The sequence below is a fragment of the Scyliorhinus torazame genome, chromosome 1 (assembly GCF_047496885.1).
Source record: "Scyliorhinus torazame isolate Kashiwa2021f chromosome 1, sScyTor2.1, whole genome shotgun sequence".
Classification (NCBI taxonomy): domain Eukaryota; kingdom Metazoa; phylum Chordata; class Chondrichthyes; order Carcharhiniformes; family Scyliorhinidae; genus Scyliorhinus; species Scyliorhinus torazame.
In genome coordinates, this window is record NC_092707.1 from 53,848,672 (window position 1) to 53,864,325 (window position 15,654).

Consider the following 15,654-nt stretch of genomic DNA (forward strand, 5'->3'; position numbering starts at 1 on the left):
CAACCTGAAGACCCCTCTTCCTCCCACCTCACCCACTCCATCTTTGCTGTTCATAATAAAGTGCCTCTGGAGTTCCGCCTGTATCCTGCCAGTAATTTTTGTGGCTGATAAGATCCCAACTGCGTATTATAGACATATTGATGATGCAACTTGTCCACTATAAGCAATAATCATAGAGAAAAGGACCTTCTGAGGTCAAGTGACCCAAATGCGATAAGATTTCATATTGAGTCTGAGTCTGAAGTGGTTAAGGAGAAATATTCATAATTGTCAATGAGCACATGAGCCACGGAATGTGGTCCAACCATGGTTAACTAGAGAAGTTAAGGATAGTATTAGTTTAAAAGATGGGGGGGGGGGGGGGGGGGGGGGGTGGAAGGGAGAAAGAGTGTTGATAGACTTCAAGAGGAATGGTCGATGAAATTTAATGTAGAGAAATGTGAAGTGATACACTTTGTAGTAACAATGAGGAGTGTCAATATAAATTAAAGGGAACTGAGCGATCTGGGTATATCTATGCAGAAGTCGTTGAAGGTCGTAGGGCAGGTTTTAAAAAAAAAAATGTTTATTAAGAATTTTTAACAAAAGAGAAAGAAAGCTCGCATAGCAAGACATGAACATGGCAAATCAATATGATACAGAACTTTGTACATTGGATTCCTCCCGTACATGTCAGTTTTCCGGATCATTCATGTGTTTTCTTGCTCAAATGCCCCCCCCCCCCGGGTTGCTGTTGCTGCTGTCCGACCTTCATCTAACTCTCTGCGGGATAGTCTAGGAACGGTTGCCACCGCCTGTAGAACCCCTGCGCAGACCCTCTCAAGGCAAACTTTATCCTCTCCAACTTGATAAACCCTGCCATATCATTTATCCAGGCCTCCACGCTGGGGGGCTTCGCCTCTTTCCACATTAACAAGATCCTTCGCCGGGCTACTAGGGACGCAAAGGCCAGAATGTTGGCCTCTTTCGCCTCCTGCACTCCCGGCTCGTCCACTACTCCAAATAGTGCTAGCCCCCAGCTTGGCTTGACCCGGACTTTCACCACCTTAGATACTGTTCCCGCAACTCCCCTCCAGAACCGCTCCAGTGCCGGGCATGACCAAAACATATGGACATGGTTCGCCGGACTTCCTGAGCACCTCCCACATCTGTTCTCCACCCCAAAGAAACTACTCAGCCTCGCCCCCGTCATATGCGCTCTGTGAACTACCTTAAACTGTATCAGGCTAAGCCTGGCACACGAAGAGGAATTAACCCTACTTAGGGCATCAGCCCACAGCCCCTCCTCAATCTCCTCCCCCAGCTCGTCTTCCCATTTACCTTTCAGCTCCTCTACCAAAGCCTCCCCCTCTTTCATCTGGTATATCGCCGACACCTTGCCCTCCCCGACCCATACGCCCAAAATCACCCTGTCTTGAATCCCCTGTGCCGGGACCAGCGGGAATTCCCTCACCTGCCACCTCACCAACGGCGTCACTTGCATGTACCTGAAGGCATTTCCCGGGGGTAGTCCAAATTTCTTCTCCAGCGCCCCTAAGCTCGCAAATGTCCCATCGATGAACAGGTCCCCCATTCTTCTAATCCCTGCCCGATGCCAGCTCTGAGAACCCCGTCCATCCTTCCTGAGACAAACCGATGGTTATTCCTAATTGGGGACCACACCGAGGCTCCCATCGCTCCCCTGTGTCGTCTCTGCTGCCCCCAGATCTTTAGCGTTGCCGCCACCACTGGGCCCGTGGTGTACCTTGTCGGCAAGAGCGACAGCGGTGCCGTCACCAGCTCCCCCAGGCTCGTTCCTTTGCAGGACGCCATCTCCAACCTCTTCCATGCTGCCCCCTCTCCCTCCATCACCCACTTACGGATCATCGCCGCGTTGGCTGCCCAGTAGTAGCCACCCAAATTCGGCAACGCCAACCCTCCTCTATCTCTGCTACGCTCCAGGAATCCCCTCCTTACCCTCGGGGTCTTGCTCGCCCACACAAATCCCATAATGCTCCTGCTTACCCTCTTAAAGAAGGCCTTGCTAATCACAATTGGGAGGCATTGGAATACAAAAAGAAACCTCAGGAGGACCACCATTTTAATCGACTGTACCCTGCCCGCCAGCGAGAGTGGCAACATGTCCCACCTTTTAAAATCCTCCTCCATCTGTTCCACCAGCCGCGTCAAATTAAGTTTGTGCAGTGCCCCCCAGCTCCTAGCTACCTGAATCCCCAAGTATCGAAAGCTCCTTTCCGCCCTCCTCAACGGTAGGTCGTCTATCCCTCTTCCCTGATCCCCCAGATGCACCACAAAGAGCTCACTCTTTCCCACATTGAGCTTATAGCCCGAGAAGTCTCCAAACTCCCTTAGGATCTGCATGACCTCAACCATCCCCTCCACTGGATCCGCCATATACAGCAACAGGTCGTCTGCGTACAGCGACACTCGATGTTCCTCTCCCCCTCGGATCACCCCCTTCCATTTCCCCGACTCCCTTAATGCCATGGCCAAAGGTTCAATTGCTAATGCAAACAGCAGAGGGGACAGGGGGCACCCCTCCCTCGTCCCTCGATACAGCCGGAAATACTCCGACCTCCGCCGGTTCGTGACCACACTCGCCACCGGGGCTCTATACAGGAGCTTAACCCAACTAATAAACCCTCCCCCGAACCCAAACCTCCTCACCACTTCCCAGAGATACTCCCACTCTACTCGGTCAAAGGCTTTCTCCGCGTCCATGGCTGCCACTATCTCCGCCTCTCCCTCCACCGATGGCATCATTATCACATTTAGGAGCCTACGCAAATTGGTGTTTAGCTGCCTGCCCTTTACGAATCCCGTCTGGTCCTCGTGAATCACCCCCGGGACACAGTCCTCAATCCTCGTAGCCAACATTTTGACTAGCATCTTAGCATCTACGTTGATGAGCGAGATCGGTCTATACGACCAGCATTGCAGTGGGTCCTTATCCCGCTTCAAGATCAAAGAGATTGTCGCCTTCGACATTGTCGGGGGCAGGGTACCCCCCTCCCTTGCTTCATTGAAGGTCCTTACCAGCAACGGGGCTAACAGGTCTACATACTTCCTATAAAACCCCACCGGGAACCCATCCGGCCCCGGGGCCTTCCCTGCCTGCATGCTCCCCAGTCCTTTAACCAGCTCCTCCACCCCATTTGGCGCCCCAAAATCAGCCACCTCCTGCTCCTCCAACCTCTGGAACCTCAGTTGGTCCAAGAATCGTCGCATCCCCTCTTTTCCCCCTGGGGGCTGGGACCCATACAGCTCCTCGTAAAAGGCCTTGAATGCCTCATTCACTTTCACCGCACTCCGCACCGTAGTTCCCCTGCCATCCTTGACTTCACCTATTTCCCTCGCTGCCATACTCGTACGGAGCTGATGTGCCAGCATCCGACTCGCCTTCTCCCCATATTCATACATCGCCCCCTGTGCCTTCCTCCACTGTGCCTCTGCCTTCCCTGTGGTCAACAGGTCGAACTCAGTCTGGAGACTTTGTCTCTCCCTGAGTAGTCACTCATCAGGAGCCTCTGCATATCTCCTGTCCACCCTTAAAATCTCCCCTAATAACCTCTCCCTTTCCCTGCCCTCTCTCTTCACCCTATGAGCCCTGATGGAGATTAACTCTCCCCTGACCACCGCCTTCAGCGCCTCCCATACTACTCCCACCTGCACCTCCCCATTGTCGTTGGCCTCCAGGTACCTTTCGATGCACCCCAGGTACCTTTCGATGCACCCCCGCACCCTCCCACACACTTCCTCGTCTGCCAGCAGTCCCACATCCAACCGCCACAACGGGCGTTGGTCCCTCTCCTCCCCCAGCTCTAGCTCCACCCAATGCGCGGCGTGGTCTGAAATGGCTATGGCCGAATACTCCGTTCCCTCCACTTTCGGGATCAATGCCCTGCCCAGAACAACAAAATCTATCTGGGAGTAGGCCTTATGTACATGGGAGAAAAAAGAAAATTCTCTGGCCAAAAGCCTGGCAAATCTCCACGGATCTACTCCCCCCCCCCCCCCCCCCCCACCTGATCCATAAACCCCCTGAGCACCTTGGCCGCAGCCGGCCTCTTCCCCATCCTGGATCTAAAACAATGTAATGCTGGGTCCGACGCCGTGTTAAAATCCCCACCCATTACCAAGCTCCCTACCTCCAAGTCTGGAATGCGCCCCAACATCCGTTTCATGAATCCAGCATCGACCCAGTTCGGGCGTATACATTTATCAATACCACCTCCGTCCCCTGCAACCTACCGCTCACCATCACGTATTGGCCTCCATTGTCCACTACTATGTTCTTGGCCTCAAACGACACCCGTTTCCCCACCAGTATTGCCACCCCTCTATTCTTCGCACCCAGCCCCGAATGGAACACCTGTCCTACCCATCCCTTCCTTAACCTGACCTGATCTGCCACCTTCAGATGTGTCTCCTGAAGCATGACCACGTCTGCCTTCAGTCCCTTTAGGTGCGCGAATACTCAGGCCCTCAACCGACCCATTTAGGCCCCTCACATTCCACGTGATCAGCCGGATTGAGGGCCGACTAGCCATCTCCTATCTTAGGCCAGTCCTGTGCCCGCGTCTCCCGCACCCTCCAGTCCCCCAGAAGGGTAACCCCCGCCCCGACCACCTCTTCCATTTTCAGTTCCCCTTCGGCCAGTGCAGCAGCAACCCTATTGTTCCCCCCCGCTAGATCCACATCTAGCTCTTTTGCTCCCCCCATTCTACTACCGTGAGTCAGCTGACTTCTGCTGACCCTGGCTTCCCCCGCCTTCCCGTTGATCTCCCCGTGTGGCAGTCTCTCCTCCTCCTTACCCTCCTCCATCTCTTTCTTCCCACCCCCCACCCCCCCCCCCCCCAAAGCGAGGGAAAAGGCCCGCGCTTTCCTGAGCCAGCCCCGCCCCCTGTGGCGCAGCTCCTGTTGCGGCCATTATCCCAGTTCCCCCATCCCCGAGTCTCACCTCCCTCCAGCACCAACGCCCACATTCCCCACTATCTCGTCAACAGAAAAAAAAAGAATTTTAACCAGAACTCTACCCACATCCCCATCCATCATCCCACCCATGAAGCATTCTTTACCCATATTTACAACCCCGTATACAGCCAACATCCCCCCCCACAACCACAGCCCCTCAGTTCGAGTCCAATTTTTCCGTTTGGATAAAGGTCCAAGCCTCTTCTGGCGTTTGGAAATAATGGTGTCGGTCCAGATAAGTGACCCACAGTTGCGCAGGCTGCAGCATGCCAAACCTGACTCTTTTTTTGTGCAGCACTGCCTTGGCCCGGTTGAAGCCAGCTCTCCTCCTTGCCACCTCCGCGCTCCAATCCTGGTAGACTCGGATCACCGCATTCTCCCATCTACTGCTCCGCACCTTCTGGGCCCATCTCAAAACACTTTCTTTGTCCGCGAAGCGATAGAACCTTGCCACTATCGCCCTTGGCGGCTCATCAGCCTTGGGTCTCCTCAGCCTTGGGTCTCCTCGCCAGGACCCGGTGAGCCCCTTCCAGCTCCAGGGGGCTCGGAAACGCCTCCGCACCCATCAGCGAATGGAGCATCGTACTCGCGTACGCCCAGGCATTAGCTCCCTCCATTCCTTCGGGGAGACCCAGAATCCGGAGATTCTTCCTCCTCGACCTGTTCTCCAGGACCTCGAGTCTCTCGGCCCACCTCCTGTGCACCGCCTCGTGCGCCTCCATCTTTACCGCCAGGCCCAGGATCTCGTCCTCGTTCTCATTCGTTTTATCCCTCACCTCGCGGAGCTCCACCGCCTGGGCCTTCTGGGTCTCCTTCAGCCCCTCGATTGGCGCCAGCACCTCCTTTTTAAGCTCCTCCACACCGCTTGAGGAACTCCTGCTGGTCCGGCCCCCATGCTGCTCGATCTCCGCCATCTTGTTTTATCCCCCCTCGTTTTTGCCGCTGCTCCAGAGCCTCTTTCTCCGACGCTCCACCGCTAATCTCCGCCATACAACGTAAGGGGGGGACCTTACTTCACCTTCCCACACAGGATTTAATCAAAACATTTCCGTTGGGGCTCCTCCGGAGAGCCCAAATGTCCGTTATTGCGGGAGCTGCCGAAATGTGCGGCTTAGCTCCGCATCGCCGCAACCGGAAGTCTTCGTGGTAGGGCAGGTTGAGAACATTGTGTTTTTTAAAAATATATATTTATTAAAGTTTTTTACCAACACAATTTTTTCCCCTTACAAACAATAACACCCCCCCCGTAACAAAATAACACAAAATCGCACTGAGCAAGATATATACATGGCAATATGGCATATTTACATAGCTTTATACACTGGCTCTCTCCCGCACGTGCCAGTTTCCCCCGCCCTTCATGTTATCTCCTGCTCATCCATCCCCCCAAGCAATCCCCCATTTCTCCTCTTTTCCCCCCCCCCCCCCCCCCCCCTCCCAAGACGCAGACCCTCTCCAGGCAAACTTAATCCTCTCCAACTTTATGAACCCAGCCATGTCGTTTATCCAGGCCTCCACGCTAGGGGGCTTCGCCTCCTTCCACATTAGCAAGATCCTTCGCCGGGCTACTAGGGACGCAAAGGCCAGAATGCCGGCGTCTTTCGCCTCCTGCACTCCCGGCTCATCCACTACTCCAAATATTGCTAGCCCCCAGCTTGGCTTGACACGGACTTTCACCACCTGAGATATTGCTCCCGCCACTCCTATCCAGAACCCCTCCAGTGCCGGGCATGACCAAAACATATGGACATGGTTCGCCGGGCTCCCTGAGCACCTTAAATTGTATCAGGCTGAGCCTGGCACATGAGTAGGAGGAATTAACCCTACCCAGGGCATCAGCCCACAGACCTTCCTCGATCTCCTCCCCCAGCTCCTCCTCCCATTTACCCTTCAACTCTTCTACTAGCGCTTCCCCCTCTTTCATTTCTTGGTGTATTGCCGACACCTTGCCCTCCCCGACCCATACACCCGAGATCACCCTATCTTGAATTTCTTGTGCCGGGAGCAACGGGAATTCCCTGACCTGCCGCCTCACAAAAGCCCTCACCTGCATATATCTAGAAGCATTTCCCGGGGGTAACTCAAACTTCTCCTCCAGTGCCCCTAGGCTCGCAAATGTCCCGTCAATGAACAGGTCCCCCATTCTTCTAATCCCCGCCCGATGCCAGGCCTGGAACCCCCTGTCCCTCTTCCCCGGGACAAACCGGCGGTTAACCCTGATCGGGGACCACACCGAGGCTCCCACTGCACCCCCGTGCCGTCTCCACTGGCCTCCGATCCTTAACGTTGCCGCCACCGGGCTCGTGGTATACTTTGACGGCGAGAACGGCAGCGGTGCCGTCACCAACGCCCCCAAGCTCGTTCCTTTACAGGACGCCACCTCCATCCTCTTCCATGCCGCCCCCTCTCACTCCATGACCCACTTACGGATCATCGCCACATTTGCTGCCCAGTAGTAGCTCCCTAGGTTTGGCAGCGCCAACCCTCTTGAGAACATTGTTGAAAAGCCATGAAGTGGAGATGGATTGGGATGGGCACAGTAAGAAGTCTTACAACACTAGGTTAAAGTCCAACAGGTTTGTTTCGAATGACGAGCTTTCGGAGCGCAGCTCCTTCCTGAGGTGAATTTATTATTTTTTAATCAGCATTTATTATTAGGGAGCTACTAACATGATACTGGGAACGACGGCCCCGGGGAGATACTCAGGGAGTCCGGTAGTAATAGCTTTGTTGAGAATTTGGAGGCAGTTTCGCCAGCACTTCGGGTTGGGGGCAGGTTCAAGGGAAATTCCGATTCGGGGGAACCATGGATTTGAGCAAGCAGAGAGGGATGGAAATCTTCGGAGAAGGGAGGAGAAAGGAATTAGGACACTAAAAGATTTGTTTCTTGGGGGTTGGTTTGTGGGATTGAAGGAGCTGGGAGCGAAGTATGGGCTGGAGCAAGGGGAAATATTTAGATACATGCAACTTCGAGACTTTGCCAGAAAGGAGATACAGAGATTCCCAGTAGAGCCGGCTTCCACATTGCTGGAGGAGGTGCTGACGACGGGGGGACTGGAGAAGGGGGTAGTATCGGCAGTTTATGGGGCTATATCTGGGCAGCACGGTAGCACAAGTGAATAGCACTGTGGTTTCACAGCACCAGGGTCCCAGGTTCGATTCCCTGCTGGGTCACTGTCTGTACGGAATCTGCACGTTCTCCCCGTGTCTGCGTGGGTTTCCTCCGGGTGCTCCGGTTTCCTCCCACAGCCCAAAGACGTGCAGGTTAGGTGGATTGGCCATGATAAATTGCCCCTGGGGACCAAAAAAGTTAGGAGGGGTTATTGGGTTATGGGGATAGGGTGGAGATGAGGGCTTAAGTGGGTCGGTGCAGACTCGATGGGCCGAATGGCCTCCTTCTGCACTGTATGTTCTATGTTCTATTTTCGAGGAGTAGAAGGCGCCGCTGGAAGGGATCAAGGCAAAGTGGGAGGAAGAATTGGGAGAGGGTATGGAAGAGGGGTTCTGGTGTGAGGTGCTCTGGAGGGTGAACGCCTCCTCCACCTCGTGTGCGAGGTTGGGGCTGAAGGTGATGTACAGAGCACACCTTTAAGGGTGAGGATGAGCCGGCTCTTAGAGGGGGTAGAAGATGTATGTGAATGTTTCGGGGGGGGGGGGGGGGGGGGGTCTGCTAATCATGTTCATATGTTTTGGTCCTATCCAAAGCTGGAGGATTACTGGAAGGAAGTTTTTAGTGTAATCTCTAAAGTGGTGCACGTGAAACTGGACCTGGGCCCTCGGGAGGCCATATTCGGGGTGTCGGACCAGCCGGGGTTAGAAACGGGTATGGAGACATGTAGCCTTCGCCTCATTGATCGCCTGAAGGCAGATCCTGTTAGAGTGGAGATCAACCTCTCCACTTTGTGCTCTGGCGTGGCGGGGGGGGCCTGCTGGACTTCTTGATGCTTGAAAAGGTCAAATTTGAACTGAGGGGAAGGAGTTCTACAATTCATGAGCATTATTCATTATGCACTTTCGATAATTGGATTACATCGAACATTGGGGGGTTGGGGGGCGGTGCGTGTTAATGGTGACTATGGGTGATTCCTGATTCCTTTTTGTCATTTGTTTGTTAACATGCGGGCTAATGTTTGGGATTTGGTGGGAGGATGGGATCGTTGTTATTGATATGGGGATTGACATTGCATTCATTACTGATTATTGTTTATTGGGTGTAAATTTCGTAGAAAATGTGAAAAAGGAGGAGAATAAAAATATTTTTTAAAAAAACATAATACTGGGAAAATTGTAATTAGATTAGGTAGGACCAACATGGTGTTATACAAGGAAATAGCAGCTTCCAGTGACGGGGATGTGCTGAGTGGATGCACAAAAAGTGGCTCTCCTTCTGGAAACTCAAATTTTAGGCTCTTTTAAGCCAAAATAGCTCGCTAAATCCGTGAGAAACCCCTCATCCTCCTCCAACACCACCACACCGAAGGAGCCATGCCGAGTAGAGGCAACCCTGTGGGTTAAGAGATGGGAAAAGCAGTAAGAGCCAAGAGAGAAGGACCGAGGCAATGCGAACACACGGAGCGACAATGCCCCGGCCATACCTGAGCAGGATGGGCTGCCAGATCATATATAGGGCCACCTTCGATGAACAAATGGACGGAGCTCCTAACGCAGGAACTCCAAGAGCTCAAGGGTGCCATCAAATTGGAAATGATGGCAACGGTGGAAGTGGCGGTAGTCGAGGTGTTGGACACCGTGTAAGTGGTGCTAGGAAAAATGGAAAGGCGACTAGAGACACAGGAAACGATGATCCGAGAGCTGCAGAAGGCCGCGGCCAGCCTGAGCAATTGAATCGCCTCGTTGGAGACAAATGGCAAGGTTGTTGGCGACACAAGGGTCACTAATGAGGAAGGTCGAGGACCAGGAAAATCGATCGCACTGCCAGAACCTCCGCAATGTAGGCATACCGGAGTGAACTGAGGCCAAGAAGCCTTTTGAATTGTGAAACATAAGCTGTGAAAACCAATAAAAGCATTTTTTAAAATAAAATAAAAGGAAACAGTGTTAGTTTTTTTTAAGGATGTAACTAGCAGGTAGATGAAGGGGAATCAGTGTATGCAGTACATTTGGATTTTCAAAAAGCGTTTATTTGTTAACGATAGTTTATTACATATGGTTGGGGTTCATAGGTTTCAGAGTAATCGATTAATTGAATTGAGGATTTGTTACTGGACAGAAAACAGAATTAATAGAAGAGTCCCTATTTTATTGACAAGTTACTCTGGCCGCATTTGGAGTATTGCGTGCAATTCTGGTCGCCACATTATAGGAAGGATGTGGAAGCATTGGAAAGGGTGCAGAGGAGATTTACCAGAATGTTGCCTGGTATGGAGGGAAGATCTTCTGAGGAAAGGCTGAGGGACTTGAGGCTGTTTTCATTAGAGAGAAGAAGGTTAAGAGGTGACTTAATTGAGGCATACAAGATGGTCAAAGGATTAGATAAGGTGGATAGTAAGAGCCTTTTTCCTCGGATGGTGATATCTAGCACGAGGGGACATAGCTTTAAATTGAGGGGAGATAAATATAAGACAGATGTCAGAGGTAGGTTCTTTACTCCGAGTAGTAAAGAACTCTTTGGAATGCCCTGCCTGCAACAGTAGTGGACTCGCCAACACTAAGGGCATTGAAATGGTCATTGGATAGACATATGGACGATAAGGGAATAGTGTAGATGGGCTTTAGAGTGGTTTCACAGGTTGTCGCAACATCGAGGGCCGAAGGGCCTGTACTGCGCTGTTATGTTCTATGTTCTAGTTGTAACTATTGGGCTGCTTCAAGGATTGGTATGTAGGCCTCGGATATTTGCGATCTATATCAGTTACTTGGCTGTAATTTATCAAAGTTTGCTGATGGTGCAAAGCTAGGTAGTAAAGTAAGCTGTGAGGAGGGTGCAAAGAGGCTGCAAAAGAATATACACAAATTGAGTGGGTATAAATTAGGAGAAGGGAATGTGCAACGAGAACTGGGTGTCCCTGTACACCAGTCACTGAAGGTAAGCATGCAGGTACAGCAGGCGATAAAGAAGGCAAATGGTATACTGGCTTTCATTGGGAGAGGATTCAACTACAGGAGCAGGGATATCTTGCTGCAATTATACAGGGCCTTGGTGAGGCCACATCTGGAGTATTGTGTGCAGTTTTGGTCATCTTCTCTGAGGAAGGAAATTCTTGCTATAAAGCAAGTGCAACAAAGGTTTACCAGACTGATTCCTGGGATGACAGGACTGAGATATGAGAAGAGATTGAGTCGGTTGGATTACATTCGCTGGAGTTCAGAAGAAGGAGAGGGGGATTTCATGGAAACCTATAAAATTCTAACAGGACAAGATACAAGAAGAATGTTCCCGATGGTGGGGGTGCCCAGAGCCAGGGGTCACAGTCTGAGGATACGGGGTAGACCATTTAGGACCGGAATGAGGAGAAATTTCTTCACCTAGAGAGTGGTGAGTCTCTGGAATTCGTTACCACAGGAAGTAACTGAGGCCAAAAGATTATGTTTTTAAGAAACAATTAGACATAGCACTTGGATCAAAGGAGAGCAAGGTGCGTGGAGGGGAAGGCGTGATTAGGCTATTGAGTTGGATGATTAGCCATCATCATAATGACTGGCGGAGCTGACTCGAGGGGCGAATGGCTGACTCCTCCATTTTTTTTCTTCTAAGAGGGTGGAAGATGGCATATAATGCAGGGAAATGTGAACTTATTCACTTGGCAGGAAAAATAGGAAAGCAGAACATTTGTTAAAATGCAAAACACCCGTAAACAGTATTTAAAGCAGTGTTGTCCAATATGCTCATCACTAGTGACAAATTGGCCGTAGACATTTGACAAATTGATGCTGTGTATTTGTAGAACCACAATATTGAATTGTGTAAAAGTTACAATGGGGATATGAGTGTGGATGTCATTTGCTGGACTACTATTAATCATCTGTCCCTATTTCAGCAAGAAAGAAATAACCACGTTACTCTTAGGAGTCACTTATCGGTCAAACCATGACTATGTTTATGGTTATATAACTATGTTTAGAGTTCAATTGTTGAATTTTTTGTGACCTGGAAGCTGAATTGCCACTTTTTCAGTGAACCAAGAAAACCATTCCACCATTCGTTATGGTCTCTGAACCTGTTCTTTCTGGGTGCCTCTAAATGATATATTTAGACCTTTAAGACCACTCTGTGAAGCACGGCAGGCTTTAAGAAGAACAATCAGGCAATTGCTGTCAATATTTGTTATCCAGGATGCTAACTAATTAATTTACGTTTATTTTGCTGGTGGTTGGTGCTTTTGGCAAAGCAGTTGAGGCGTGTGGGCAACATGGCACTGTGTGGTTGCCAGTGAGGGTCAAAAGGGCCAATCTTGGCAAACTTGGGTGCTGCATCAAGATCCAAATGCGTTCAGCCTTCTTCCTGATAGATCTGTTAAAATGGGTGATTGAAAAGAAAAGGGCACTGTTGGCATAAAAGAGATTACAGAAGGTTAACTATGAGCCTAAGGTCAATTAAATATCTGGACACTGTTTGGAAATGGCAAGCAACAAAACATAAGCAAGGGAATATTCTGAGCACAGAAGCTAATACGTAGCAATTTGTCATTTATTTTCCATACCCGAGTCTCATAACATCACTTCTCATAAAATAGTTTACTCTTGAAATTTGTTTTTTGTGGAAACACGCTGTCCGAAACCAATCACTTTGGTTAACAGATTGTCACCACCCAATGGGAGCATATATAGTAGATTTGCTTGGCGGAGCAGTTGGTTTGCAAAATCCTTTAGTAACTGTTCTCCTGGCTCTGGAAGTGCATATATTGGTCTTGATTGCTGATGGTTTGAAACCTTAAACCTATTTTCAAAAGATGCTATTTGTTTTATTAATAGTGCACATATTTTACATTGTGAGAAACTTTGTCACCGAATCACAATTGGAAAACATTGAAATCCTGTGGGACAATGCAGCTTTAAAGGGATTTTGCAGTTGTTGGACGTAAATTAGCATGTAGATACAGAAACTAATTAAAAAGACAAATGATATGTTAGTTTTTATTGCAAGGGGCAAGAGTAAAGAGGTTTTGCTGCAATTATATAGACTACACCTGGAGGAGGACTGTGTACAGTTTTGGTCTCTGTTCGAAGAGAGGACCCTTGCCTGTGCGATAATGCAATAAACTGGATAAATTCTTGGGATGAAAGGTCGACCTATGAGATGAGACGGAGTAGAATTGATTTATCGCCTGGAGATAGAAGAATAAGAGGTGATCTCATTGAAATGTTTAAAATCCTTTAGGAACTCAACAGTATATGCTGAAGAGGCTGTTTCCTCTGTTTTGGCAGTCCAGAACTCCGAGGCTAAGGATAAGGGAGTGACCACTTAAAATTGAAAAGAAAATAGATTTCTTCACCTATTCCGAAATATATATATGTGTATTTGCTAAACCTCTACATCGATGATGGTGCTTTTTGTTGATGCTCCGATTGTCATCCTTTTAGAAATGAGCCACCATTGTGCATTGTGGAATTGTTGCCTGATAATCTGATTTTTTAAAAATAAATCATTTGTACTATCCTCATTATTTGAATATCTTTTCTTGTACAGTGTTTGTTTAGACATTAAAGATCTCTGCATACTTACTAACTGTTACATTTTTCTTTCAGTTCCAACCATGCCACAACAGAGACCAGATCAGCATCACCCTCAGGGCACACCAACTATAATGCATCCTGTTAGTGCAGCTGGCCAGATTGTTTCTACTGCTCCGGCTTACTCACAATATGTCACCTATAACCCTCAACAATTTGCTAGCCAACCTTTAGTACAATCTGTGGCGCATTATCAATCGCAGGTAAATTGTGAAGAGTGTTTCTTGTGTAGGCACTGAGGTTAGATTACAATGTTTGAGTAATTCTTTGCCAAACTGATGCTGCAAATTGCAAATGGATAGTGTCAGATTTTATTAGACATGTAGGTAATATAATGAATGGAGATCATTCTGTTACATTTAAATGATAAATCAATGCATTATCCATCAAGTTAAACTCTATGTACGGGCTATTGTAGCTGAATTGTTTTGAGATTTACAGTATTTAATCTCTATTACTAAAGCATGAGAACATACCATGGACATCTGGCTAATACAAACATTACTATTTTGTCTCTGATGTATACTTAATTTTACTGGGGGATATTTTCACCATACAGCCTCAGATGTATAGCCAAGTAATGCAGAGTAACGCTCGAATGTTGGCACCACCTGGTCATGGACAACCGGGAATGGTTCCTTCATCTACAGCACAGTATCCTACTGCTGAACAAACACATGCTATGTATGGTAAGTCATCATGGCAGTTTTTATCAACTGGTATTTATTGGTTAAAAGCATTACTTTACTTGTATTTCTTTGCTTGTATTGAATCAAGGCCTTTATTCCAGGTGGGTTAGAAAACAAAAGTGAGCAAGTGAGATCATAGTTGTACGAAGCCTTGATCAACCCCCAGCTGTATTGCTTTCAGTTTTGAGCACTGAGCCTCGTGAAAGATATATTGACTTGGAGGAGATGTAATGCCGATTTTCTAGAGTGATATGGTGGTTAAATAATAGTGGTGATACCATTGTAGTCAGCTTTAGTTCATGTTTAATGGAATATTTTTGCCATTGCCTCAATGACAAAATGATATGGAGAGCAGTTTCGACTCATTCTCTTTTGGTACTGTTGCTAACTTTTGGTTGGTTCAATTTGCTCTGTTTTATAACCTTTGCTCTAGAGTCACCAGGTATCTTTATGATACCGCCACGAGGTTCAAGTTCAAGTACTGATCAATAACTCAACACATCAATTAGTAAGATTCAAATCAAAACACATTTATTATACACAGTCAATTGCTACTCATGCATAAACTCTACTTTCTAGACTATTCGCTATCACTAAAAGGCCTATACTTAGCTTCGGAATTGGCCCACCAGGTCAGGGGAACAAATGGCCTTTCATTCAGGTCCTGAGTCCGCAGGATTCAATAGCTGATATGGACTTGTAGCTAGGAGCGCCTATCTCGTAGCGAACGTTGACTGGAGACTTACTTGGTTGATGCGGCAGCTTGGACAGGTCACTCTCAGGGGTTTCCAATACTGAAGTTGTTCCCTGATCGTTGGGCAGAGTCCCTAAATGTCCGTTGGCCTTCCTTTGTCTTGGCTCCTGCTGGCGCCGAGGAGCCTGGCTTGGCCTTATTCGCCTGAAGTGTATCAATTGTGCCTGGGAATCGCTCATTACAATGCAGATGGCTGCTGGTTTCAGTGCTGTCTGGTTTTTGCAAGTTCCAATACATGGGATTTCTGCACTTGCTCGTTTTTGCCTGTGTTGGCTGAATTTCCCTTTAGTCTTTGCGGTTCTCCATTTTAAGTCGGGAAGTGGCCAACCTAGGTGGCTACAGTACAAAACATTTAAGATCTGATTTTCTTCCAGTTTAAAAAGTGTTAATACTATAGATAACATGTTGTTATACTCGAAATATGTGAGAAATATCTCCCAATGATTATCTGCCAATGTCATTAATGGCAATAATTATTGCAGTACATGATCTATCAATTATATATCATGGTTGTGTTATAATGCATGGCACGGTGGCACAGTGGTT

General features: G+C 48.6%; 1 protein-coding gene across 1 annotated transcript in view; it reads left to right on the top strand.

Annotated features, from left to right (window-relative positions):
• The window catches only part of LOC140406342 (ataxin-2-like), a 195,925-nt gene that overhangs the window by 163,850 nt on the left and 16,421 nt on the right, over positions 1 to 15,654 (top strand). Inside the window, 2 exon segments of the mRNA XM_072494465.1 lie at positions 13,681 to 13,868; positions 14,225 to 14,354. Coding sequence (XP_072350566.1) covers positions 13,681 to 13,868; positions 14,225 to 14,354 — 318 coding nt within the window.